Source organism: Colletotrichum aenigma (assembly GCF_013390185.1).
Source record: "Colletotrichum aenigma strain Cg56 chromosome Unknown KSG_Cg56_contig01, whole genome shotgun sequence".
NCBI lineage: Eukaryota > Fungi > Ascomycota > Sordariomycetes > Glomerellales > Glomerellaceae > Colletotrichum > Colletotrichum aenigma.
Genome location: NW_023500907.1, coordinates 2504931 through 2531469, shown reverse-complemented (window position 1 = coordinate 2531469; position 26539 = coordinate 2504931). Strand labels below are relative to the sequence as shown.

Here is a 26539-nt window from a genome sequence, read left to right as displayed (position 1 = left end):
TAAAGTAGCTTGTCGCAAGCACTTTTAGAAGAGGTGTCGGCGGAATTTAGGGTGAGGTTTGCTTGGGGTTGCGTGGAAGCCGGCTGCTTTACTAGCTGACGATGGAAGCCGGGTGGGTGAAGCTCGCCGCTGTTTCTGCCATGCGCCACCGCCTTTGGTTCCCCACTATGTTGATAAGATAAGGCACAGTCGCTCTCAAAAAACTTTTGGAAGATTAGTGCCTGCCATTCTCCAGTTGCGAAAACGACACCATTTTTGGGGAACACTCGACAAAATGGCCGGCTCGCAGCTCAAAAGGCTCAAGTCCTCCCTCAAGGAGCAGGGGATCATCGGACCGCAAAAGTCCAAAAAGCAAAAGCGCCAGATTGCACAGGAGGAGAAAGCGAAGAATGACAAGCGTCTGCAGAAGAGTGCGGCCCTGGGGCAAATCAGAGAGCAATTCAATCCGTTTGACCTGAAGCACAACCCAAGAGGACCCAAGTTTGATGTCACAAGCAACAGGCCTCCCGCGGGAGCCGCCGCAAAGGGAATTAGCGGTCGTCCTGGAGTAGCAAAGTCTATCGGCGAGCAGAGGGTACGTAGAGTAGCTCATTGATCGCAGGAACAATCTGCTAATTGCAAACACAGCGCCGAGAGACTTTGCTCGTCGAGATGCAGAAGCGAAACAAGGTCGGAGGAATACTCGATCGTCGATTCGGTGAAAACGACCCAGCAATGGCCGAGGAGGAAAAGATGATTGAACGTTTCGCCCGGGAGAAGCAAAGGTCACACAAGAAGACTTCTCTTTTCGACCTCGAGGAGGCCGAGCCACTCACAGAACTGACCCACATGGGTCAATCGATCAACCTGGACGACTCAGCGCTCGCAGACGACTTTGACGAAGACGACCTCAACGGCTTCGAGAGCGACGATTCGGATATGCTGGCAAAGAGAATGAAGCGCGCTCGTGCTGGTGAACTGGGAGACGAGGATGCCGGCGACGACCAACCCGAGAGGAAAAAGTCAAAGAAGGAAGTCATGGAGGAAGTTATTGCGAAATCGAAGGCGTACAAGTATGAGCGTCAGGTTGCAAAGGACGAAGACGAAGATCTGCGTTTGCAGCTGGACAAGGAGTTGCCAAACCTTCAGGCTCTCCTGTTTGCCGGCGGCAAGAATGATACTACGAAGTCGGATAACTCAGGGAGGTTGATTGCTGGCGTTGATAGGGCTACCTTCGACAAGGATTTCGACTTGCGCCTCAAGAAGCTCGTCCAGGATCGCAGAGCTGCGCCCGCCGAGCGAACAAAGACCGACGAAGAGAAGGCGGAAGAGGAATCCAAGAGGCTCAAGGAGCTTGAGGAGAAGCGTTTGAAGCGAATGAACGGAGAGCCCGTCTCCAGTGATGATGAAGAAGATGAAGATGAAGAAATGGAAGACGATCCTGCTGGGCAGCCAGATTTCGAGTTTATCACCGAAGAGGAGGACGAGGACTTTGGCCTTGGCAAGGGAATCAAGACTCGCCCAACCGCAACCGAACTCGGCTTCGACGATGAGGACGACTTTATCATCGACGACGACCTGGTTGCCAGTGGCTCGGATCTCGAACCCGTCAGCGAAGAGGAAGAAGAATCTGGCGAGGAGAGTGACGGAGAGGGAGAGGCCGAGGATGACGAAGACGACGAATTTACCAAGGGCCTGCTCAATGAAGAAGAAGCCAAGAGCTCAATCTTCACAAGTGCGCCTACAGGCGACAAGATGGCTGTGGATGGCGAATTGCCATTCACGTTTCCATGCCCGCAAAGCTACGATGAGCTGCAGGCTCTTGTGCAGAAATACCCTGGCGACAAGATGCCCACCATCGTGCAGCGCATCAGAGCTCTTTACCATCCAAAGCTGGACAGCAGGCATAAGGAGAAGCTTGGAAACTTTGCCAAAGCACTTGTCGATCTGGTCGCCAGCGATCGCAGTGATGGTAGCCCGTCTTTCCAAGCAGTGGAGAGTGTCGTTCGACACATCCACTCATTGGCCAAGATGTTCCCCATCGAGATTGCCGTACAGTACCGGTCTCATCTCGAGACAATTAGCCAAGAACGTCCTCTTGCTCTGCATATGGGAGACTTGACATTACTAGCTGCGATTGGGTCGACATTCCCAACTTCAGATCACTTCCACCAAGTCACGACACCTGCAATGCTAACTATCGGGCGCTACCTTGGCGGCAAGATCCCGCAGACCCTCATCGACTACGCTATTGGCACCTACCTCTCGACCTTGGCCGTGCAGTACCAGCAATATTCCAAGCGTTACGTCCCCGAGGTCATGAGCTACTGCCTCAACACCCTTTCCGCCCTGGCTCCCACAGCCCCTCCGGCCACGGGAAGCTTCCCTATTCACCAGCCTGCGGACGGTATTCGCCTAGCAAATGCGAAGAAGATTGAGCTCCGCCAGCTCTCTCCAAAGGATTGCTCCGCCACTGGTGTATCCGGCAAGGAGGCTGAGTCTACGAAAGTTGCTTTGTTGAGCACCACCGTCCAGCTCCTGGGTGCCGCCGCTGACACATGGACTGGCAAGTCGGCTTTCTACGAAACATTCCAGCCTGCCCTGAACCTCGTCGCGCATCTAAACAGCAAGGCCTGCCGTTCCAAGTTCCCCGAGGCGCTCGGTGAGCAAGTAGAGAAGTCCAAGGTCAAGCTGGACCGCATGCTCAAGATCGCTCAGCTCTCCCGTCGCCCGCTCGAGCTACACCACCACAAGCCCCTCGCCATCAAGACCTTTATTCCCAAGTTCGAGGACTCCTTCGACCCGAACAAGCACTACGACCCCGACCGCGAGCGCGCGGAGATGGCCAAGCTCAAGGCGGAGCACAAGAAGGAGCGCAAGGGCGCCATGCGCGAGCTGCGCAAGGACGCCCAGTTCATGGCCCGCGAGAATCTCCGCGTCAAGAAGGCCAAGGATGAGGCATACGAGAAGAAGTACAAGAGGCTCGTGGCGGAGATCCAGAACGAGGAGGGCAGAGAGTCCAATGCTTACGAGAGGGAGAAGGCGGGCAGGAAGAGGGCGAGACACAGGTAGACATATTCGTTGTCCGTCTGCTTGCTTGCGTAATTAAAAGTTTATACGTGCTTATCGGCATCTTATTTTCTCTTTGTATTGAATACCAGCATGAGGACGGGTTGGCGCCACTGTTTCTGGGCCGAGACGTCTGGATGGGAAGATGAAGACCGGAATAGAAAGATTTCGAGGCAAACAGACTTATCTCAAAGCCTTTGTCCTAAGTTCGTGAGTCCGTTCGTATGGGAATTAATCGTCTGCATCTGCGGCCAAAAATCATGCTCTATCCATATAACCCGTCAGCTTCAAGTCGACAGCTACATGCGCTCGAGGGAAATTGTTAGACCTGGTTCGCGCATCAAATTGGTCGAATATTCGTGTTTTCAGTATCATCAACAAACTTAGTAGAGGTGCTACTTAGCCTGGTGCATGGATTCGGTTCAGAATGTCTTCACAAGTAGCTGGAGAAACTTTGCCTCCTGTCTGCAATACAACGTTTTAGAACAGAACATAACCTTACCTAGGTACTGGTAGGCGCCGCGAGGTGAGATATTCTCGAGCCCATTCGTGATCAGTCGATTTGTCACACTTGTTGGTCTTCAGTGACTCACACGGACAGACTCGGATAACAGAGTAGAGGACACTTGAAGCTAGAACAATATGGAATGACGTTCCTAGCTGAAGTTCCTGATGTTGAAATGTGATCCCTTCATTGCTTTGTTTCTTAGATTTCGAAGTAACAGTAGTGATGTATAAATCGCTGAGAGTATTTCTAAGTCTGAGTTTCCAAAGGAGAAATAGTACTCAATTAGATTACACTAGCTCAATAAGTGAAAAAAATAAAAAAAAAATAAGTATCCATCGGAGCATCTCTTTCTTGCATCTCTGTACAAGTTTGAGTTGAGCATGTCAAGTGCAGTTGGCTTCGACCCATAGTGAGCTACGGACACCTGGTGGCAGCTGGTTCCAGCGCCGATTCCTCCACAATAAGTCCCAGGCATTTCCTGCATTCATTCAACTCAGCTTCCTTCCTCGCAACAACCAAAACACATCAATTTTTAAATTGCTTCCGTGCGAGCTTCTTGAATGAAATAACACTGTACTCGGGCACCTCTAACTTCACCTGACCTGGGTATTGAAAGTGCGAGATTGCGCCATCACACAAGCCGTCTCTCAGCCTCGAATCAAATTTCCAGGTTACTTTTCTTTCTCACTTACATCTGCTCACGCATCCATAACACTGTGAACCGCCAGAGGTTTCTACATCCGCCCAGCGCCATGGATCCAAAACAGGCCGCCGCCTCTGATGATGAAGACGACTACATGAACATGACCTTCGACGAGCCCCCGCCAACCTCATCACGGGGCGCAGAAACGTCACTGCAACGCCGCCAGCGCCTCAAGCGCGAAGGCGAGATCAAAGGACGCGTCAAGTCGAAAGAAGAACTCGCCGCCGAGGAAGAAGCCACCCGCGAAAAAGCCCTCTCGCGCTCTATGCTCAATGACGCGGCTGCCAAGAAGAGCAAGGGTCTTGCGATGATGGCCAAGATGGGCTTCAAAGGCGGCGCGCTGGGTGCCGACGGCAACACCACTGCGAGGACAGAGCCGATTGCTGTGGAGATCAAGGACGGTCGCGGTGGTATCGGCATGGAGAGCGAAAGGAAGCGCAAGCTGCGTGAGGCGGCAGAGAGGTTCGAGGAAGAGGTCAAAGAGGGGAAGAGGGTCAAGATCGACCCGCTCGAGTACCGCGATCGCATCAGGCAGGAGAGGGAGACGGCGCGAGTCCAGAGTCAGGTCTTTGCGGCGCAGAGGATGGCAGAGAGGATGGCGGAGGAGAAGGAGCTGGGCGTCGGAGATGGGGAGATTGTGGAAGACGCGGAGCTGAAGGAGAGGAAGAAGAAGCTGGCAACGGGGGCCAAGTCGAGGCCGCTCAAGTCCATTAACGTGTTATGGCGCGGGCTGGTGAGGCATCGTGAGGAGAAAGAGAGGGATCGGAAGATGAAGCACGATTTGGAGCAGAGCTTGTCGCGGCTGCCGACGTACGAGGATGACCAGGAAGATGAGGACGACAGGATGGCGCTGGGAAAGAAGCAGACAGTTTACGTTACGGCGGAGGATCTCGATGAAGAGGATCCAGAGCTGGACGAATTCAACGAGTTGGAGGAAGCAGAGAAGCTGCGGCGGTTGGTGGAGTATCTGAGTAAGGAGCACAACTATTGCTTCTGGTGCAAGTACACATATCCGGACGCAGAGATGGAGGGATGTCCTGGATTGACAGAGGAAGATCACGACTAAGTGGCAAGGACGTGGTTGCTTGGACACGTTGAACGGTGCAGCGTCGTTAATCCGTTACACAGACATAGCATTCGGGGCTTAACTGCTACAAGCCATGGTGGTGGAGTCATGATAGGTGTCATTACAAGTGTACAGATCTTAGTCTACATAATACAGAGAGGACTTTTGCCCCTAGGGCTTTTTGATGAGAATATCATACACGCCCATCTCTTCAGCCGTTTGTTCCATTAAACCTTCTGGAATGACACCCATTTCCTTGATGTACTTCGACTGAAGGTAATCGGACATCTCTTGCCCTCGCTGCTTCTGCGTCATCTCCTCGAGTGTATTGGGCTCTCCGGGCTGTCGGGGCTGTGCCTCGACGAACGCGTCCATATTGCGCTTTGCCAACCGCAGCTTCTGCCTAGCTGCTCCAGTATCGAACTTCAGGCTGGTAGTTTCGAATAGCATCTCGAAAGTAAGCATCTCTGGTGGCGTCCAGTCGAAAACTACCTTCAGTGTCTGCAGGGCTACGACGATTCCAGGGTTGTCTTTCAATCGGCGGAAAGAGTGAAGAATTTTCCTTGCGAACTGACCGTCGAAACCTTCGGCCTTGAAGACGTGGGCAAAGCGGATAGTCTCCGCAAACACCTCTCGTGCGCTCTTGATTTCCATGATGCGCAAATCTCCGGTTACGCTGTGCAGTCTGTTGATGGCTAGCATCTTCCAGAGCGCCATGAAGGTGTACGGGTCGGGTTTCACTTGTCGCTCGTGGACGAGTACCTGATATACCTCCTTTGCTTCAGAGAGACCGCCCTTTTGGGAGAAAGACTCGATCAGCTGGTTCATCATAAAGGCGTCCGGGCTGATTTCTGCTTCTCTCGAGGCGTCCCACAACTCCTCCAGTTTGTTAAGCAGGCTTCGGAGACGGTAATTCTCGGCGAGCAAAGAGAAAGTCTCCAGCGTTGCCTTTGGGACCGCAGCGAGCTCGGCGTGGGAATCAGACACCTCCACAATGCGACCGGGCCCATCTATACTTGATAGTCGGCGGCGGTTCTTGACAAACTCGATGCGAGATTGGATCATCGACCACGCAAGGCTATCCGCCAATTGGAGGTTGTCGGCTCCTCCTGATCTTTGCCACGCGCCGATGAGGCCATTTATCTGGATACTAGCCGCCCCAATGCCTTTCGACTGCATGAACTGAAAGACGCTATATGCTCCATCCAGATCCCCTGCACCGATCAATCGTTTGAGCCATTTCCCAAAGAAAAACTTATTGCCGATCTTGGAGGGCAGTACGTCTTGGTTCCTCACGTCGACCGTTCCTGAAAACATCATGTCGACGAAAACTTGCAGGGCTTGAACCGTCTGGTTTGTTGTCAAGAAAAATGAGATGACCAGATCGTAGTCTTCTAGCCCCATCGAAGGACCAAGCAGGTCTCTCATCCGTCGGTAGGTGTCCCACGCTTTCTGTCTTGACTCTTCTGCTGGATCTGCTGCGCAGCTTCTGATCAACGGCACCAGAATGCGGGGATCGAGTTGTTGTTCCAAAAGCTTATTGGCTGCGCGTTCTGCCTGGACAACATCGCCCTTTTGGCTGAACATGCGCACTCCGAGCTCCCAGAAATCCTGGAAGTTTTCTGCTCCGCTATCGCCCAACGTTGGCATACATCTCTTCCAACTCTCGATAGCCTTAGCATCCCATCCATCAACAAACATTGCTTCTATCGTCACCAGTTGCTGTGATGGACTGAGAGGAATGTGGGCCTCGCTCAAGTCTCTGGCCAACATCGAGAGGTAAGTCAGTCGGCCGGGATTCCTGGCTTCGTCCACCGACAAGATTTGCCAGAGTACGTCCCATACCTCATGGGGTACACTAGCCCATGATTTGGATAGAGTTGGCCTCGTCAAGCTGTAAAGCTTCCAGACTGTTTGTATCGTCTTCGCATCTGGCTCCTCTCCTCGTCGTATTTTATACGTGGCTCGTTTTAATGTAGTGTTAAATCGAGAAATGCGCTTTCGCTGGTTGAAGTTCCACGCGCTCTCGGGTATCTGTGGTATCGGATCACTCTTTCTCTCCGACGGGTCTTTTTGTGTCGCCTCATGGATCGTCCCTAATGTTGCGATTGGGTTCGAATCGTCGAATCCGCTTACATCAAATCCCTTCTCTTCCAGCTTTTTTTCCAGGCTCTTGATGTACAGGTCCATAGTCTCCGTCATCTCCTCTGGAGTATTCGCTCCTTCAAATTGTGCCTCAAAATCCTTCGCGATGGAATCGATGTCGTTGACTCCGAATGGGGCCAGGAGTCCGCCGTCTTGAAGACTTGACAGGGTCGACTTGATATTGGCTATCATGCTCTTCTTGAGGTCCTCCTCCAACGCTTTCGATCCGCTTAGAGAATCATTGTATGCATCTTCGCCCTGAAGGGCCTTGACCTTGCCTGCCGCATTCTTCTCAAAGAAGCGCCAGGTGGGCTCTCCCTTCTTTTTCTTTTGCGTCAACTCTTCTAAAAGTGCAGCTGCCGCGCTTTTTGGAGGTTCGTCGGAAGCAGATTCGGTCGTCGGCGGGTCGATATGCTGGGCATTTCGTCTCTGGATTCGGCAGCGGGCCAAGCGAGAGCTATGTCTGGTAGCCCATGATTGCGGGGTTGCAGCTGTCCCTAATGACGAAAGACAGGACTGGCAAATGAATGTGTTTCGACACGTAATGTCACGAAAGAGAGCTCTATGAGACATAAGGAGAGGCAAAGTTGGTCGACATTGAAAGAAATACGGAAGAGTTGAGTTTGGCGCAAAGGAAGCTCAAGGAAAGGTTGTGAACGGGCTGGGTCAGATTTTTTGATGGACCCTGAACCCAGATGCGCGCAGCGCGGAATCGCCTTATCTTATCAAAAACCCACTGACAGCTTTACCGCCTGCCGTTCGCAATGCTCCCGGCCGCCACACCGTGGCAGAAAAAGATAATTTTCAGACTCGCTTTGCTCGGTCTACCTAACTTTTTTTTCTCGTTCACTCGAGCATCGCTAGCCACGAAACACCGGCACGATGTCTTCCGCCCCGGAATGGCTGCGATTTACAGGACATCGGTCCTTTGCGCAACGATTAGTACTATCCACCCTCACGGGACGACCCGTCAACATCTCCAAAATCCGCAGTTCGTCGCCGACACATCCAGGTCTAGCGCCGCATGAGGTTTCTTTCCTCCGACTCCTCGAAGCTGTTACCAATGGAAGCTCTGTGGAGATTTCATACACCGGTACCACGATCAGGTACAACCCCGGTCTGATCACCGGCACAATTGCTGGGTTTGGCGCATCCGAAGGCGACGTCATCGAGCACAGTTTGCCGGCGAACAACAAGCGCGGCGTCACATACTTCCTCCTGCCACTCTGCCTCCTCGCGCCCTTCTCCAAAGCCCATGTCAACGTCCGCTTTATGGGACCTGGTGTCATCACCTCTGCGACTGAGACCGGCGACATCTCTGTCGACTCCTTCCGCACAGCTATTCTACCTCTCTTCGGTCTATTTGGAATCCCACCGGCGCGAATTGAATTGAGGGTTCTGCAACGATCTTGCCCTGGAAAGGGTGGCAGAGGTGGTGGAGGTATCGTCGAGCTTCGATTCGCTAGCCAGGTCCGACTTCCGAAAACGCTTCATCTGAACCGAAATCCCGGCAAGATCAGGAGGATACGAGGTGTCGCATACTGCACAGGAGTGTCAGCGTCCAACAACAGCAGAATGATCCACTCCGCGAGAGAGATCTTGAACGCATTGGTCTCAGACATCCACATTGCGGCTCAGTACGACCAGGCGCCGCTCATTGAGGCGGCTGATAAGTCCAAGACACGGACAGGTATTGGATTTGGTTTGAGTTTGGTCGCCGAATCGAGCTCTGTTGGCGTCCTCTACTCGGCGGATGTTGTCGCGCCCCCAGTGGGTGGTGTCGTGCCTGAAGATATCGGAAAGAACTGTGCCTACCAGTTGCTGGAGAATATTGCACAGGGAGGATGTGTCAGCACGTCGTCTGCCAGCACGGTATTGACGATGATGGCCATGGGCTCCGAGGATGTGGGCAGATTGAGGATAGGGAAAGAGGTCATAGGTACGGAGGAGATGGTTGGCTTGGCCCGGGACTTGCGAACGTTTGGCGCAAGCAGTTGGGGTTTGAGGGACGTGGACGACGACGATTCGGGTGACATTCTTGTTTCTGTAAAGGGCAGCGGTGTAGGTAATGTTGGTCGCAAGATTGCGTAAGATACCAAGGTGCACCGGCACCATTTGAAGACCAGTCGGCATTAACTTTTTGTGGTACCCATTTGCACTATCTTTGATTCCTCTGATTGCGTTCTAAACGGGGCATTCTCCTCATCGCCGAGAGCCTAGTTAACGCAGCAGTATAACCCAAGGTTTGTAGTGAATGCCCTGCTGCTCCGCGAAAGTCTGTCGTGGCGTTCCTAATCGTGTGAGAAATGTGAAATTCGCCGAGTACCCCATTCCCTGAAGTGAGCACGTCGAAGAGATGATTCCCGTTCAGCGAGCGAACCCAGCGAGAAGATCGACTGCTGTCTCGGCTCCTCTCTCCTTCATTGCTTGCCACCACATCCCGATTGGGTCTTAGGGGCTGTAATTCTATGCTCTCAGTGGCCTCCTCTTCTAATCCGGGTGCATCCCTGTGCACGCCCCTTTCTTCGGCGTCGTGATCTTGGGTCGATGTTGCTGTGTTTTGTCCTCCTAACACTTGAGGCCAGAAAGGCTGTACAAGCGGTCGCAGCTTTTCTCGCTCAGAATGGACGGCTAGCATCAAACATTGGACAGCTAAGATGATGAGGTCCAGAGCCAAAAATGTGAGTTTCGAGGTTGGTGGCTTTTGTCCAATGAAGTCGACGATAACACCGCCATGAAGATAACCTCTGGCTGCCTCACCAGCAGTGGGTAAGGCTGAGAATATGTGCAGGATAATGCATATGAGGTTCGGAACGAATACTGAAATGACCTGCGAGCGCGGGGCCTCCATCGTCAAGGGGTAGTCATGGGGCTTAGGCGTAAGCCAGTGATGTTGACCATACACGCGGACAGCGAAGCGAAATATCGAACACCTGGCGGTCGGGTTAGAATCTAGTCGATTGAAGCGAGAACACGAACTCCATACTCCATATAATACAGTGTGCAAAGTTCCGCGTATACCAGAGCATCGAGATTCCGCAGCAACTTGGTCATAAGGTCGAACTTTCTCGCAAGGCCAATGTTGATCTTCCGATGTTTGCGGCGTCGTCGCCTTTGGGCACCTCGTGTAATCGAGTCACCCGCGGGCAGCGACAGCTCTGGGGCCCCTCCACCATCCTCTTGACCATCTGATGGAGGGATCGATCGGCCTGGGAGGGTATCGGGCGCAGCATCATCGACCATAGCTCTGGGGCCTCATTGGTGTCGAAGAAAATCGCTGCGGCGTTAGAAGAGGCGTCGCTTCACATACTCCAGCAACCGAAGAGAATGTGAGTTCGGAACTGTTGAATGTGCGGTCTCACGATGGAAATATTCGTAGAGACCTCGGCGACCGTTGCAACTTGACGTTGTGGATAAGGGTGGCCGACCGTAGCTGCAGGGATGCCGAGAGTGACGCCACAGCTTAGGCAAGCTTCTAATGGAGGGATAATGCACAGACGCGCCTGCCGGTCCGAAGACCTCCATTCTTCCCCAGTAGCAGGCAGTCAGCTCCCGTAATCCTTGTGGGCCTGCCCGGGCGGCCTGGCTGTCAACACCCGGAGATCGGTAGAACGTAGATACGAGAGGACCCCTCCTTCCTATCTGGCGCAGGGTCCACACTCCCCTCCGATTTGATGGTCAAGCCAAATTTCTGCCAGTACTGCCCGCCCGGCTGCGCCTCTGACTCAACGGAGCGAACATCGTCAACCTTGGTGTCAGTCAAGAACGGCTCAAAATCCCGACACCAACGACCCAAATCATGGCGACAGCAAGCAACGGTCCCTCTGGGGACCTCACATCCCAGATTCTCCTCGCCCTGTCCGTGAAGGAACCTGTCCTGTCCGCCGAGTACTTCCCGGAGTTCCAGTTCGCCGACCTGAAGGCGGCTCTCGACCGACTTGCCAGCCGTTCCATGGTGAAGTACGAGTCAATTGAGCGCGAAGAGGCAGTTCTCGAGGCCGAGGGCAAGCAGATTGCCGAACACGGCAGTCATGAGGCTCGTGTCTTCGAGGCGGTGCGCAAAACCCTGGAGGGTCTGACGATCCAGGAGCTTGAGGCTGCTATTGGCGACAAGAATGTCACCAAGTTGGGTCAGGGCAAGGCCTTCAAGAACAAGTGGGTGAAGAAGGAGGCTACCGGAAAGCTTGTTGCGACTGTGAGTGCATTTTGTATCAAACTGTCCAAATCGCCTGGCTCTAATAGTGCATTCACAGACCGAGTCGATCCAAGACGAAACCCAGGCCCAACTCAAGGAGATCCAGGAGAAGCACACCCACGACTCGAAGGTCATCACGGATTTGAAGAAGCGCAAACTCATCAAGACCCAAAAGGTCATTACTTTCAAGATCCAGAAGGGACCGGAGTTCGCTCTCGAGATCAAGAAAGAGGAGACGGACCTTACGGCCGACATGATTGCCTCTGGCTCGTGGAAGACTGCCAACTTCAAGCCCTACAACTTCAAGGCCCTCGGTGCCGACCAAAATGCCGGTGCCCTTCACCCTCTGAACAAGGTCCGACACGAGTTCAGACAAATCTTCTTTGAGATGGGATTCGAGGAGATGCCGACCAGCAAGTTCGTCGAGTCTGGCTTCTGGAACTTCGACGCTCTCTTCGTCCCCCAACAACATCCCGCAAGAGATCTTCAGGACACCTTCTATATTTCCGACCCCAAGGTTGCGGACAAGCCTGGCCCTGGGTCTGCGGACGACAAGAAGGACTACGAGACCTATTGGGAGAATGTTAAGCAGGTGCACCAAGATGGAAAATTCGGCTCGATCGGATACCGTTACCCCTGGGCTGCCGATGAGGCTCAGAGATTGGTTCTCCGTACTCACACGACCGCCATCTCTACGGCTGTACTTCACCAGCTGGCTGCCAAGAAGGGACCTGATGGCAGGCCTCCTCCGGCGCGCTACTTCTCCATTGACAGAGTCTTCCGTAACGAGAGCGTTGATGCCACACATTTGGCCGAGTTCCACCAAGTCGAGGGTGTTATCGCTGACTACGGCCTGACTCTGGGTGGTCTGATGGAGTTCATGGAGATCTTCTTCAACAAGATGGGCATCACTGACATCAAGTTCAAGCCTGCCTACAACCCTTACACAGAGCCCAGCATGGAGATTTTCTCCTTCCACAAGGGCTTGAACAAGCTCGTCGAGATTGGTAACAGCGGTATGTTCAGACCAGAGATGCTGGAGGCGATGGGTCTGCCCAAGGATATGAGAGTATATGGGTAAGTTGATCCAATTCTGTTTTAAAATGATTACTTGCTGACGACGAGAACTAGCTGGGGACTGTCTCTGGAGAGACCGACAATGATCAAATACGGCATTTCAAACATTCGTGAGCTGCTTGGCCACAAGGTGGATTTGAACTTCATCGAGAGGAACCCGGCGGTGAGATTAGAGAAGAGCTAGACATGAACGGCATGGGAAGTTAGAAAAAAAAATAGGGACACGACTTACACGAGATGAGCTTGGGCTGGCATTTGTTGGCGAATGGAATACCACATTTTGAAGAGTCATTGGCAACTGCTGGATGAATCATTCTCACCGGGACACCGATGGAACCCGCGAGTCGTGGACCGCGGCTAGCTGTTTTCGTGAAGACTATATGAAGTGTCAACCAGGGTGTTGGTTGATCCTTATGAGGGATCGAAGCTCCCCTCATCGCTCTCATCGGCGCCAGCACAGTTTTTGGCGTCCTCCGGCTTCTCCGTCGGCATTACTTGCGCTGGTTCGGCGCATTGGTATTGGCCAATGGCTGTAAGGATGGGGAAATTCAGAACTCCCCGGCATTGAATGGCGGGGCACATGCCAGATATGGCGGGGCTTGACCAGACGTCAGATCGCAGCACGAAAGCTCAGACAGGGAAAGGTGCGTGCAAACGTTTAGCAGCTGTGTGAGATTGCTGCAATAGATCAGCGTTGAGTCACAGTTTCTGTTGTTTTGGGAGCTGTAGCTGGAGCACAGGGAGACAGGAGGTCCGCTTATATTGCTCACATGCTCAGCCTGATGTGTGACGGGTGACTGTGCCGTGCATCTTTGCTGTCTGAGATGGAAACAATGCGGCATATTGTCTGCCCAAGCTCAGCCCGCTGTGTACACCGAGAAGGACGCAGCAACCGGGCAAGACTATGCAAACAAGGCGCAATTGAGGGGCAGCCGTTAGGTCAATTAAATGCTGCAGTGAAGGTTTCGACAGTTTGGAACCCCCGTAAAACTCTGTTACAGCTGCATTGGCAGAATTTTTCGCCTATCTGAGGGGAAGGACAGCCTCTGTGGACGAGGGACGAGGGTTTTGTCACTGCGGTGACACTGGCGGAGGCTGCGATAACGGCCGCCAAGTGGTTCCTGGTCTGCAGATGGGGCCCTGAGGAAAAGGGCCGCCTGAAATATTACCCCAGTTAGCGCGTTGGACGGTTGTTGGGCCCCCCCGATCGGCCATTCAACAACACCCAGAGAAAAATTTCCTTATCTTATCTGGTGTGAGTATTCGGACCCGGACCGCCTTTTTTGCTGAAGAGGAAGACCTGACCTACCTACGGTTCTACTTCAGTGTCCCTCCCCCGACAACCTTAACAGAGCTCAGGCAGAAGAGTCACAAACTCTCCCAAGCGGCGGCTATATTCTTCTGCTCTCTCGGTCCTAAACCATTCAATTGGCCCTGACCTTGAGGCTTCACTCTCTTCCTACCGGTCTTTGTCGCATTGGCTTGTTAAGACCTTGAAAATGCCGTCGGCCATGTCAAACACTTTGGCAGGCCGCGCCCCGGCCGTCCTCCGACATGGTCGGCGAGTCCCTACAGCTCTGGCTGGTCGCAACTTCACTCTTGCCGCCGCCAATTCCTCCGTCAGAGCTTCTCTTCAGACCAGCAGCGCGAAGTTGCTTCAGAAGCGCCTATTTACTGCCAGCGCGCTCCGTCCCAGCGCTGCTCAAACTGCGCCGAACCCGAAGGCTTATCTCGAGAGCGGCGTGATCAAGCCCCACGTTGGCGTCGACGTGAAGAAGGTCTTGGTCATTGGCAGTGGTGGTCTCGCCATTGGCCAGGCTGGCGAGTTTGACTACTCAGGTTCGTTTCCTCGACTATTTTCGAGTCTCGAGTGCCAAGAATGAGTCACAATGAATAAGAGGACCCGACTAACATGGAGTCATCGTGAAGGATCGCAAGCTCTGAAGGCTCTTAAGGAGGCCGGCGTCAAGTCGGTCCTCATCAACCCCAATATCGCTACCATTCAGACCAACCACTCGCTCGCCGACGAGGTCTATTACCTTCCCGTCACGCCGGAATACGTGTCGTACGTGATCGAGAAGGAGAAGCCCGATGGTGTCTTCCTTTCCTTTGGCGGTCAGACCGCCCTGAACCTCGGTGTCCAGATGCAGCGCGCGGGTCTCTGGGAGAAGTACGGCGTTAAGGTTCTTGGAACTAGCGTCAGGACTCTTGAGGTCTCTGAGGACCGTGACTTGTTTGCCCGCGCTCTTGAGGAGATCGATATTCCCATCGCCAAGTCCATCGCCGTTGGCACCGTCGAGGAGGCTCTCGATGCCGCTAACAAGGTCGGATACCCTATTATCGTCCGTGCCGCCTATGCCCTTGGTGGTCTTGGTTCTGGTTTCGCGAACAACGAGGAAGAGCTGCGCAACATGGCCGCCAGGTCTCTCACACTCTCTCCCCAGATCTTGGTTGAGAAGTCCCTCAAGGGCTGGAAGGAGCTCGAGTACGAAGTCGTCCGTGATGCGAACAACAACTGCATTACTGTCTGTAACATGGAGAACTTCGACCCCTTGGGTATCCACACTGGAGACAGTATCGTCGTTGCCCCTAGTCAGACCCTGAGCGATGAGGAGTACCACATGCTCCGATCCGCCGCCATCAAGATTGTCCGCCATCTTGGTGTCGTGGGAGAGTGTAACGTTCAGTACGCTCTCCAGCCCGACGGCCTCGACTACCGTGTTATTGAGGTCAACGCTCGTCTTTCTCGTTCTTCTGCTTTGGCCTCCAAGGCTACTGGATACCCTCTTGCTTATACCGCTGCGAAGATTGGTCTTGGCCACAGCCTCCCCGAGCTTCCTAATGCCGTTACCAAGACCACGACTGCCAACTTCGAGCCCTCTCTTGACTACATTGTCACCAAGATGCCTCGCTGGGATCTTTCCAAGTTCCAGCACGTTAAGCGTGATATCGGAAGTGCCATGAAGTCTGTTGGTGAAGTTATGGCTATCGGACGTACTTTCGAGGAGTCTTTCCAAAAGGCTATTCGCCAGGTCGACCCCAAGTTTGTGGGATTCCAGGGTGATAAGTTCGACGACCTTGACTTCGAGCTTCAGAACCCTACTGATCGCCGCTGGCTCGCCGTCGGCCAGGCCATGCTTCACGAGAACTATTCCGTTGAGAAGGTCCACGAGCTCACCAAGATCGACAAGTGGTTTCTGTACAAGCTGCAGAACCTGGTCGACTGCACCCGCGAGATGGAGCAGGCTGGTGGCCTTGAGGCTCTCAAGAAGGACCAGATCCTGAAGGCCAAGAAGCTTGGTTTCTCTGACCGTCAGATCGCCAACTCCGTTGGCAGCACCGAGGACAAGGTTCGCGAGGCTCGTCTTGGATTCGGCATCCGCCCCTGGGTCAAGAAGATCGACACTCTTGCCGCCGAGTTCCCTGCTGACACCAACTACCTGTACACCACCTACAACGCTTCTTCCCATGATGTTACCTTCGATGACAAGGGAATCATCATTCTTGGCAGCGGTGTCTACCGCATTGGTAGCTCTGTTGAGTTCGATTGGTGCGCTGTCGGTGCTACCCAGGCCCTCCGCGAGATGGGCAACAAGACTGTCATGATCAACGTAAGTGCCCGAATACATCCACATAAACAGTCCGAATACTTACAAGCCGAAAGTACAACCCGGAGACCTACTCTACAGGTATGTGCTCACGCATCCTTCGTTGATTATTGAGATCCCTGAGCCCACGATCGGACTTTGGACTCTGACTTACACAACATGGCCCCATTTTAAACATGCGCTAACCATTTTCAGACTTTGACACCGCCGACAAGTTATACTTCGAGGAGCTCAGCTACGAGCGTGTCATGGATATCTACGAACTCGAGAGCGCTTCTGGCGTCGTTGTATCCGTTGGCGGTCAGCTTCCGCAAAATATTTCTCTTAGGCTTCAAGAGACCGGCGGCGCAAATGTTTTGGGAACTGACCCCAAGGACATTGACAAGGCCGAGGACAGACAGAAGTTCTCCGAGATCCTCGACAGCATCGGTGTTGACCAGCCCGCCTGGAAGGAACTTACCTCCGTTGAGGATGCCCAGGCCTTCGCCGAGCAGGTCGGCTACCCTGTCCTGGTTCGTCCCAGTTACGTCCTTTCTGGTGCTGCCATGACTGTCATCCGCAGCCAGGAGGACCTGAAGGAGAAGCTCGAGGCTGCTTCTAACGTCTCCCCTGACCACCCCGTCGTCATCACCAAATTCATCGAGGGCGCTCAGGAAATCGACGTTGACGGTGTTGCGTCTAAGGGCGAGCTCATTATTCACGCCGTCAGTGAGCACGTCGAGCAGGCTGGTGTCCATTCTGGTGACGCCACCCTCGTCCTGCCCCCAGCCAGCCTGGATCAAACCACCATGGACCGCTGCAAGGAGATTGCCCAGAAGGTTGCCAAGGCCTGGAGCATCACTGGTCCCTTCAACATGCAAATCATCAAGGCTGATGACCCCGAGGGAGGCGAGCCTGCACTCAAGGTCATCGAGTGCAACCTCCGTGCTTCTCGTTCGTTCCCCTTCGTCAGCAAGGTCCTTGGCACCAACTTCATCGACATCGCCACCAAGGCTCTCGTTGGCCAGCAGGTTCCTGAGCCCCAGGACCCCATGGCCGTCAAACGCGACTACCTTGCCACCAAGGTTCCCCAGTTCTCCTGGACTCGTCTGGCTGGCGCTGACCCCTTCCTCGGCGTCGAGATGGCCTCTACCGGTGAGATTGCTTGCTTCGGCAAGGACCTCGTCGAGGCCTACTGGACTTCCCTCCAGTCCACCATGAACTTCCGCATGCCCGAGCCTGGTGAGGGTCTGCTCTTCGGGGGTGAGCTCAACAAGGACTGGCTCATCACTGTTGTCAACTACCTCCAGCCTCTCGGCTACAAGCTGTACGCCGCCGACAACGAGGTCAAGCAGTTCATCGAGTCCAACGCCAAGGGCAACGTCACCGTCGATGTTATCGAGTTTCCCAAGGAGGACAAGCGCGCCCTCCGTGAGGTCTTCCAGAAGTACGACATCCGCGGTGTCTTCAACCTTGCGCAGGCCCGTGGCAAGACCATCATGGACGTCGACTACGTCATGCGCCGCAACGCCGTCGACTTCGGCGTTCCCTTGTTCATGGAGCCCAAGGTAAGCTCAATTCCCCGAACAAGACATCCCAGCTGTGAAGCAAATGCTAACGATGGTGACAGACTGCCATGCTCTTCGCTCAGTGCATGAGCGAGAAGCTTCCTCGCAAGGAGGGCATTCCCTCTGAGGTCCGCCGCTGGTCTGACTTCCTCGGCGGCAAGCCGTTGTAAATATAGAAGAGGAGTTTAAAAGGGAAGATAAAAAAACAAAAGCTGCAAACCCCCTCTCTCTGTTTCATTTTCAAAAGGAGTTAATGGCTAGCCGGAAACTACTCGTCTTTTTTTACTGGCGATGGTGTGATATCGGAGGGGGGATACGAAAAAACAATCCTGATTTAGGGGTGAACAAAAAGACTTGATTTTTGTTGTAGATAGCCTGGAGTATTTAAGGGCGGAATCAAAAGTTGAAAAAGACTCAGGATACCATTGTGGCCATGATGTGCGTGCAGAGCAAGAGGCGTAAGTAGTGACTACGCTGACACAGAGACGACAGAGACGACAGAGACGACAGAGACGACAGAGACGACAGAGACGACAGAGACGACAGAGACGACAGAGACGACAGAGACGACAGAGACGACAGAGACGACAGAGACGACAGAGACGACAGAGACGACAGAGACGACAGAGACGACTATCAGATCATGAAAATATTTGCCTACAGCAGTAGTAATCATCTTGGAAGTTCGTGATGGCCTGCTACTTTCATAATCCGCCCGGTTATGATTTCTGTTACGGGCTAGGTGATCTGCCGACGAGGGCAAAGCATAGAAGCAGGAGAGAATGGTTGATCATGATGAGTAGCGAGGTTGCAAAAGGGATACAAGCACGATGTGCAAGACAGCGATGCCCACCACTGTCCCGCGGAATTCCGCGAGAAGACGGCTTCACTAATACTGCATCTATTTTGGAATATCTGTTGTTCAGAGGCGCAGCCATCTCATCGCCTCCGTGAACTGCTACTAATGCCACCCTGATGCCGATATGCTACCTCGACCCCCAAACACCGTACCGAACAAACCAACCTGGCCCTCAAAATGAGCAGCCAGACCACCCGCAAACCCTATCCCTTTGGCAAATGGACACCCAGGACTCCTGGAAGATCGTGTTGATACACCACGGTCATTGACGCGTAACTGGCAACCAATCTTAGGAAAATAGACCAAAGGTTTGTAAATTTACCCCGGTGGGCGGCGCTCGTTCAGCCTGAAGGCAGCAAATCGTTTAGCCAGCGGTTCTTCCGTGGTACCAGGGGGTCGCGGATAAGCAGTAGCATCAATTGAATTGGAATTGGAATGGCCCCCGGACTCCCGTGGGCGCTTGGGGATTCGCTCACCAGTCGATTGCAGAATCGCCTGCAAAGTCTGCCAGCCAGGGGTAGATCGTAGCTGATATGTGTCGGCGAGATCGTGCTGCGACGCAACTCGGCAGAGTAGTGACTCTTCATCCTGCGCAGCTGTCAGTAAATGCTCTGGAAGTACAAGGTGCCCACAAACCTTTGACAAAATATCCATCTGGTGGATGAAACACAGTAGATGAAAATTGGACATTTCAAGGCCACCTTCAGCTGGCTTCTGACCTCCCGAAAACTTGAGGATTCTGGCGACTGCTGAGTGTTCCTGGCTCTCACCCATGTACTCACGGTTCTCGATAGGGAAACCGAGCTGTGTGAAGGTCGGCTTGGACTCATCCGGAAAGCCGTGCGTCAGTGTCACAAAGAGGTACTCAACCGGGAAAGACGGCTTGGCGTTCTCCTGGACATTGGCTCCGTACTCGTTGATTCTGCGATAGAAGACCTCGGGAATGTATCTTGTGCGACTGACGGATCCATCATCCTCTTCCTCTTCGCGAACAAGCATAACGTTGGGATCGGCCGAGGGCTCAATAATGTCGGCGCGCACCATCTCAACGGCGTCGTTGGACGCTTGATACGAAGAAATGGAAATCTCGCCCGACTCGTTGCCCGAAATGATGCAGGTGACGAAGTTAGAACCGAATTTGCCGCTGTCGCTCCACTTGGTGGACTTCGGGTGCTGGGCCTGCAAACGTGAAATGAAACAGATTTCTTGGGAAGACAAGAAGTAAGAATCCGCGTGCCTCTTGCACACCACCGATCCGTCACCAGCGCCCGCATCCAGAAGGTCTGTCCAAATGACGCCAATCTTTTGCAGACCGCACAGTCTTGCGACATCGTCAATATCCTTCTGATTTTCCCAGCCGTTCAGGGAGATTCCGTCAAGTTCGTCCACTTGAGGTGGCTCGTAGATGGCCTCCACAACTGCCTTGATACCAAGTGGCACGACTTCGTACTCGGTATACCTGCCGTACATGTAACCTAGTCGCTGGCCTCCTGTCTTTCTCCAAGCGTCAATGAAACTATCGATGATGTTGGGCGACGAAAACTCGACGTGATCGACCATGCGGAATGGCTGGGGTTGAAGAGTAATGGCGCTAGGCTGGCACTTGGTGCAGATGCCCTCGGGCCACAGCGGATGGCCGGATGGACAGTCGCGCTTGACTCTGAAATATGGCTCCACCAGAGGAGGAATAAAGGAGCTACCCAGCTCGGGTTTGTTCGTGGCGGAGTTGATCTTTCGTAGGTGCGAGTGGAATGACAAGTACTTGATCTTCTTCTCCTCCAGATACTTGGCGTTGAATGGGTCCAAGGGCATGCAGTAATCACACATGCCCTTCTCGCCGTGGCGGCACATTTTGTCACGCTTTCTCGGAATCTTGCCATCCTTCTTGTCCAAGCGGTCGTCGAGAGGGTGCTGCTTAACGACTTCCCAGGGGTTTTTGATCTTTTCGGAGGGTGAAGTCACCGGAGGAGGATCGATCGGGAGGTCTTCGGTGGGGAGGATGGGCTTTCCGTTGAGACGGTTCGAGGACGCGAGAGGATGGGACGTCGGCTGGGTGCCATTGGTCGCGCCATTTGAGAGACTGTCCTGGTGCTGGTAGTTGATAAAGATGAGGTCGCCGTGCCTGCCTGTGTCAGAATATGATCTCGAGCTTGAATATCACGCATGGGCCTACTTCAGTCCAATCTGTCCAATCTTGAAGTTCGTGATATCGACGAGCTTCTTAGCATCGCCGCCAGTGGGGGCGTTAGATAGAGTGATGGTGCTGGAGTCGACCGTCTTTGGAAGGTTCGGAATCAGCTAGAAGAATTAGATCAGTATTCGGTAGCTTATTTAAGACATCGTACCTGACGTCCAACCTCGCCGAAGGTCTCGTCCTTGTCGATGGTCAGGCGGCTCATGCCATCGGGCCCTCGGAGTCTGAGAAGCATCTTGGGCGAGGGATGCGAGGCCGTGCAGGGTTGTGTGAGATCTCAGATCGGGAGAGGTACGGAGAAGAAAAGGCAGGAAAATATATAATGTAGAATCTCTCTAGCAAGAGCCCATTCCTTTGCTACTTGCCGTTTTGTGTGGTCTTGAACTCAGGAAAGGAGGTGTGGTCAAGGGAAGCTTGTGGAAAGTTGCCCGAGGTAGCTTTTGGTAAGTGGGATGTGAAGAGAGAGCTCTTGGACTTGATGTCCCACTGATTAAGTGGTGGAACGCACCGCCAACAGCGTCATCAAAGGTGGTGCCTTATAGTGGGTCCGGTAAAACGACGGAGGTGGGGGGCACACCTCTCAAATTCAGCGTGCTGCAGACCTTGCCCCTTGGTAGAGCTTATTCACCGCACCCAGCAGGGGTGGTTAGTTGGCGGTTCCACGTCCATACGATAGGTAAGCTCCCCATACCTAGGTACTTGCGTACCTTACGAAGCACTGAAAGCTCAAGTATTCTTACGTTACATCTAAACGGTCGCACCTCAAATGATGAATACAAGGATAATGAAATAATACAAACCACTTGTATGGCTATAGCCCTTTGACAAGTCTAGGATAATTCTGTTAACACAAAACCTACAAAGTAACTATCTTACTCTCAACGCATTGTATTGTAGCCTTTCCATCAGCCCCTTTGCAGATGCTGTCCAAGTGGACAAGTCTACTGCTCCTCAGCACCATGACCAAAAGGAATGACAACCGGTGGGAAATTCGACCATTTAACCACGTTCAAGTCTTCTATAAGCATCTCGAGTTCAAATTCCAAGCCTCTTGGACAGCTCTGAGCGAGTCTTGGAGTAGACATCCGCCGGCGGGGGCGTCGCATCGAGCTTCACAACGCGACCCTCCTTGGCAAAGTAGTCAACGACAGGCATCGACGTCTCGACAAATGTGCGGAAACGCTTGCGGATGCTCTCGGCATTGTCATCGGCGCGTCCACTCGTCTTGCCGCGCTCCAGCAAGCGTCCCTCCATGACGTCCTCGGGGCAATCGTAGAAAAGCACGAGCTTGGCGGGGCACACCGCCTCCTCGAACTTGACGGCCTGGTCCATCTTGCGCGGGAAGCCGTCAATGAGGAATCGCTTGTTGCCGGTGGTCTTGATAGTCTCCGTCATGGCGTTCTCGAGCAGCTGCACAGTGACCTCCATCGGGACGATCAGACCGTCCTTGATGTAGTCCTTGATCAGCTGGCCGAATTGCGAGCCGGGACGGTCCTGCTCGGCGCGGAGGAGGTCGCCAGCAGAAAGATGAGTGAAGCCGTAGTCGGAGACGAGCCTGGCGCATTGGGTGCCCTTGCCGGCGCCGGGACCGCCAAGGACGAAGAGAACGGTTACTTCATCGGGGGAGAAGGTAGGTGTGGACTTTTTCGGGGAGGGCAGCTGTTTGGAAGCTTCGGGGGCGGGGAGGGACGCCATTTCTGAAAGGTGAGTCTATTAGTTGATTTCCTCGTAGATTGACGAGACTTGGGAATGGGTAGGTTTTGGTGTATGCAGGTGTGGACAGGTAAGCTGCATAAGAACAAAGGGCATCCACTCACCGGCTCTTTGGTCAACGAGGAGCTTGTAAGCACCGCTTCCTGCAATGACGACAGCAAGGAAAGGCCAGAACTTGACACCAGATGGCTTCTTGGGGGGCTCAGAAGAATAGAAACGACGCGCCGGGAGTCGCTGTGGTTGGAATCGAGGAGTAAAAGCACGAGAAGCAGAAGAACGAGAAGAGAAAGAGCGAGAAGAGAAGTGCTCAAAGAGCGAAGTTCTGAGAACCTTAGGAGTTGAGGATAGCATGATGATTATAGCTGCACGGCACAACTAGAAAAAAGGAGACCAAGCAACGCGAGTGAGAGGAAAGAGCAATTGAGCAATGCAGCCACACTTGCCATGCTTGGACCAACAAAAGGTACCCTTGTCCCTTGTGCCACCTTGCGACTATACTAGGGTCAGTGATTTCCGCGCTGCTTTACCACATGCTTCCGTCGAGTCAAGAAGACGCTCAAGCTCGACCATAATGGCTTTGAATGGTAAAGCATTTGGGGGGGTGCTTTTGATATATCTAAGCTTTCCCCTACATCTTGAAGTGAAATAGTGTTTATACACTGTCGCAAAGTATAGGTATTTTTTTCCAGCTTGCTTTGCAAGGTGACATGGATGGTCCGCATCCCGTCGTCCAGTAAAAGCAGCGGGTCATCTTTGACCCTGGGTGGGCAGCCAAAAAAGTGTCCATTGCGACCAAGCTGTCATATTGTAATTGGACACGCTGCATCAACTGAACCTCCAGGCCAGAGAGCATCCGCCTTCAAACACCACCAATTTCTTTGTCCCTCGTTCGACCTCTTCACTTTTCTGCCACGATCCTTACGAGCGCACGATTTTCGCCACAGCAGCAGCAGTCATGTTCGAAATAGACTGGTTGGGCCTAGTGCTCCCCTTCGCCTACCTCTTGGTCCTCGGCGGCGTTTTCATGACCTTCTCCAAGATCTACAGACAACGGAAAGCGAGTATGTGTCTTCCACGGCCCTCCACCCGCGATTCCGCAATACGCGCGATCGCACAATACGGAAACACACTGCTGACCTGTTCTTTTCTCACTTTTAGCCCAAAGCGCCAATCTCGCTCCCTGGTTCCCCGAACATTTGCAGCGCAACCTTTACCTGTCCCTCCTGCACATCGGATCCCCCGAGGAGGGCCAGGAGAAGGCGAAGACCCCCAAGATCCCCGACAGCGTCATCCGTGCCGCGCTTCTCCGCCGCGCAGTTGAGGACATCCACCGGCTTGTTCAGATCCGTTCCGCCAAGCAGGCCTGCAGCACGTTGCTGCAGCGGGGAAGCGTCGGTGATGACTTGTGGCAGCGTTTCCAGCGCGCCGAGAAGGAAATGGAGGACGAGCTCCGCGACGTCGTGATGGAGGTCCGTATATCAGGTTCAGAGCGCGCAGACATCGCATGACTAACTCGACTTAGGCCAACGCCCTCGCCCCCAACTGGGGTCAGTCCATTTTCCAGTCCGCCAACGAGATCGCCGCCAACACCATTGTGCGCAACCGCCTCGAGGAGGTCGCCAACACCGTCGACCAGGAGAAGGAGTGGTGGGAGAAGCGCAGGGCGAACATTCAAACCGAGTTCATGAAGGAGCTTGACGAGTCCGAGAAGAACTCAACTGCCCCACCCAGTGTTGACGGCGATGCCGTTCTTGTTGACTCAACCACTAGCACGCCCTCCAAGAAGAAGAAGGGCAAGAAATAAACACTACGCGTATTCTCCTCCTCCACTCAACTCTAATATCTGTGCCTTGGGCAGGCTCAAAGGTCCTCTCTCGCATCCTACCCCTCGTCACTAGATACCTCATTACCCACCCCCGTGTATGATACAACAAACGGCGAGGATCAAAGCATACAACGGCTGTCTGGTTGCGTTCGGCGTTCAGGGTTACACGGGAATCGTACTGGTCATCATGAATTATTTGGGAGTCTATAAATATATCGGTTGTCGTTGCTCTTTTACCAGATCAAACCGGTAGTTGCCCATTGGTGGGGTCTATCTCTATTGTCATGTACCCATCCGTCTCCAACGCCTAAATGTGCTATGTGATTGATATCAACGCAGTGCCATGCAAGAAAAAGCAACAAAAGACTTCAAAGCAAAATGCATCCACAGCTCTATGCAGATCTGGTTCATAGTAAATCTATGAGTACCACGGCATCTTTCTCCTCATAGCCTCATCATCCTCTGCTAATCTCGCCTGCCGCGCCTCCTCCATGATTTGCTCCTCAGTCTTGATGCGTATGCGAATTGGCGTATCGCAGCCTCTGTTGTGGTAAAACGTTGATCAGCACATGTTCTCCGAGTAAGGGCGGGGGCGGGGAGGGTGTGTAGACGACGTTCGGGGGTCGTAGTAGACGACATCCCGAGTGTAGTCGAATTCGACGTACCTAAGACCGATGAACTTTCCAATCTTTCTTCTCTTCTCCTCAAGCGTGAGACCGGACTTCCATGTGATGGGACAAGGGTACGATGCCGACCAGGGCGAGGGAGTCTTCTGGTGGTAGAAGCGGGCAAGGTCGTCCAACTGGGCCTCAGTCAAGAGCCAGAAGTTGAGCAGTGTCGCGGGAAATTCTGGGTGGATAGCTCCCGTCGACATCTGGACGAGAGGGACCAAAGGCAGACGCATCTGGCGCATCTTTTCCTGGAACCCGGCGTTGCGTCCAGCCCGACGGTTGCCAATGCCTCCGTTGGTTGTGTGGTGGTGTCTGGTTGCCATCGTGGCTTTTGTTTTGGCGCGTGATTCCTCTACTTTTTCTCCTTTCTCCCAAAAGACCTGTTCAACACGATGTACTGGGCTTTCCTCTCAAAGGACTTGTTTTCTCGTAGAAGTTGACGTATCAATGAGTCAAGTTTTGGGGAGGTTGTCGTCGATAAATGAAGAGGTGTTTCGGCTTGAAAGATATTCAACGAGATTCAAGATGAGATCAAAATATGGAGGCGTCTCGGTGATGAGGATCTTCGTGAGAACAGACTAGCGTATTTCAGCTTGGATACGGTTCCTCTAGTAGAGTATTCTTAGATAGGCAGAGGCTTCGGTGGGAGTATTCTAAGGCCTGCACAGGAAGGAGAAAGAACGTTTGGAATCAGAGCAGAATAACGGTGAGTGTTCTATGGGTATCGAAGGCTTGAATTAGAAAGATGAGATCGAGATATCGAGACTGTTCATCGTCAACGACTAGAGCGAGACTCTCTGCTTCTTGTATGGGAGGGATTCCAAGCCCACGCTCCCCCACCACCCGTCCCGCCGTTCTTCGTTTCTTTGACCGAACAACTCTCCTTTGCGAGACAAAACAAATAACCCCAAAGAGACGATATCGAAAAGAGGGAGGGCAGAAAAAAAAACTGTCAAACACAAAAACTGGAGATCCAGGCCCTCGCGTCTCTCGTTTCGTTGAAGGCGAAGCCAGCGACCCGAGCGACTGGGACCCGAACATAAGCTGCGGCAGGACTAATACGTCAGGAGAGACAAGAATGCTTTGTCCCGTCGGCGGCCAGAGGCCGTCCATACTGTGTAAATCAGGCCAAAGGGGGCGCGCCGCCCCCGAACTCAGTTTGCCAGATGACCCAGAGAGCCGGATTCCTTCCCCTATGTCTCTCTTTATCTCGCTCGATGCGCCAAAGTAACTTGAGACATGGCGCGGAGCGGGGGGAGGGGACGACTTCTCTTTGGTGCGATTTACGCTGTTCCTCTCACTCTACGAGTGTCCCGGGTGTCCCAGAAACGAGTCGCGCGCCGGACGCAACTAGATACGCCTCCGGCCCCAACGTGGAGC

The 26539-nt window shown here is 53.3% G+C and overlaps 10 protein-coding genes across 10 annotated transcripts; 5 read left to right on the top strand and 5 right to left on the bottom strand.

The window, feature by feature from the left end:
- Positions 1 to 274: 274 nt before the first annotated feature.
- Positions 275 to 3051, top strand: NOP14 (putative nucleolar complex protein 14; the record flags this gene model as incomplete). The annotated part of the gene is made up of 2 exons (XM_037315944.1): positions 275 to 574; positions 628 to 3051. The coding sequence occupies 2 exons, from the start codon at positions 275 to 277 to the stop codon at positions 3049 to 3051; spliced, it is 2724 nt and encodes a 907-aa protein (XP_037185831.1).
- Positions 3052 to 5496: 2445 nt separating this feature from the next.
- Positions 5497 to 8043, bottom strand: CGCA056_v000682 (uncharacterized protein; the record flags this gene model as incomplete). The annotated part of the gene is made up of 1 exon (XM_037315943.1): positions 5497 to 8043. The coding sequence occupies one exon, from the start codon at positions 8041 to 8043 to the stop codon at positions 5497 to 5499; it is 2547 nt and encodes an 848-aa protein (XP_037185832.1).
- Positions 8044 to 8352: 309 nt separating this feature from the next.
- Positions 8353 to 9561, top strand: RCL1 (RNA 3'-terminal phosphate cyclase-like protein; the record flags this gene model as incomplete). The annotated part of the gene is made up of 1 exon (XM_037315942.1): positions 8353 to 9561. One exon carries the CDS (start codon positions 8353 to 8355, stop codon positions 9559 to 9561), a length of 1209 nt encoding a protein of 402 aa, XP_037185829.1.
- Positions 9562 to 9628: 67 nt separating this feature from the next.
- On the bottom strand, positions 9629 to 10713 carry dsc4 (DSC E3 ubiquitin ligase complex subunit 4; the record flags this gene model as incomplete). Its single annotated transcript, XM_037315941.1, has 2 exons — positions 9629 to 10403; positions 10457 to 10713. The coding sequence occupies 2 exons, from the start codon at positions 10711 to 10713 to the stop codon at positions 9629 to 9631; spliced, it is 1032 nt and encodes a 343-aa protein (XP_037185830.1).
- A 556-nt stretch (positions 10714 to 11269) lies between these two features.
- Positions 11270 to 12926, top strand: FRS2 (Phenylalanine--tRNA ligase alpha subunit; the record flags this gene model as incomplete). Its single annotated transcript, XM_037315940.1, has 3 exons — positions 11270 to 11665; positions 11724 to 12742; positions 12797 to 12926. The coding sequence occupies 3 exons, from the start codon at positions 11270 to 11272 to the stop codon at positions 12924 to 12926; spliced, it is 1545 nt and encodes a 514-aa protein (XP_037184885.1).
- Positions 12927 to 14241: 1315 nt separating this feature from the next.
- Positions 14242 to 18067, top strand: arg4 (Carbamoyl-phosphate synthase arginine-specific large chain; the record flags this gene model as incomplete). The annotated part of the gene is made up of 5 exons (XM_037315939.1): positions 14242 to 14581; positions 14672 to 16353; positions 16407 to 16431; positions 16546 to 17897; positions 17960 to 18067. The coding sequence occupies 5 exons, from the start codon at positions 14242 to 14244 to the stop codon at positions 18065 to 18067; spliced, it is 3507 nt and encodes a 1168-aa protein (XP_037184884.1).
- Positions 18068 to 19074: 1007 nt separating this feature from the next.
- On the bottom strand, positions 19075 to 21185 carry npl4 (Nuclear protein localization protein 4; the record flags this gene model as incomplete). Its single annotated transcript, XM_037315938.1, has 4 exons — positions 19075 to 19344; positions 19393 to 20878; positions 20930 to 21054; positions 21102 to 21185. 4 exons carry the CDS (start codon positions 21183 to 21185, stop codon positions 19075 to 19077), a joined length of 1965 nt encoding a protein of 654 aa, XP_037185604.1.
- Positions 21186 to 21985: 800 nt separating this feature from the next.
- URA6-0 (Uridylate kinase) lies at positions 21986 to 23014 on the bottom strand (the record flags this gene model as incomplete). The annotated part of the gene is made up of 2 exons (XM_037315937.1): positions 21986 to 22647; positions 22768 to 23014. 2 exons carry the CDS (start codon positions 23012 to 23014, stop codon positions 21986 to 21988), a joined length of 909 nt encoding a protein of 302 aa, XP_037185603.1.
- Positions 23015 to 23618: 604 nt separating this feature from the next.
- sec66 (Translocation protein sec66) lies at positions 23619 to 24467 on the top strand (the record flags this gene model as incomplete). Its single annotated transcript, XM_037315936.1, has 3 exons — positions 23619 to 23724; positions 23822 to 24132; positions 24186 to 24467. The coding sequence occupies 3 exons, from the start codon at positions 23619 to 23621 to the stop codon at positions 24465 to 24467; spliced, it is 699 nt and encodes a 232-aa protein (XP_037184875.1).
- A 439-nt stretch (positions 24468 to 24906) lies between these two features.
- CGCA056_v000674 (uncharacterized protein) lies at positions 24907 to 25482 on the bottom strand (the record flags this gene model as incomplete). The annotated part of the gene is made up of 2 exons (XM_037315935.1): positions 24907 to 25030; positions 25154 to 25482. The coding sequence occupies 2 exons, from the start codon at positions 25480 to 25482 to the stop codon at positions 24907 to 24909; spliced, it is 453 nt and encodes a 150-aa protein (XP_037186283.1).
- Between the last annotated feature and the right edge of the window lie 1057 nt (positions 25483 to 26539).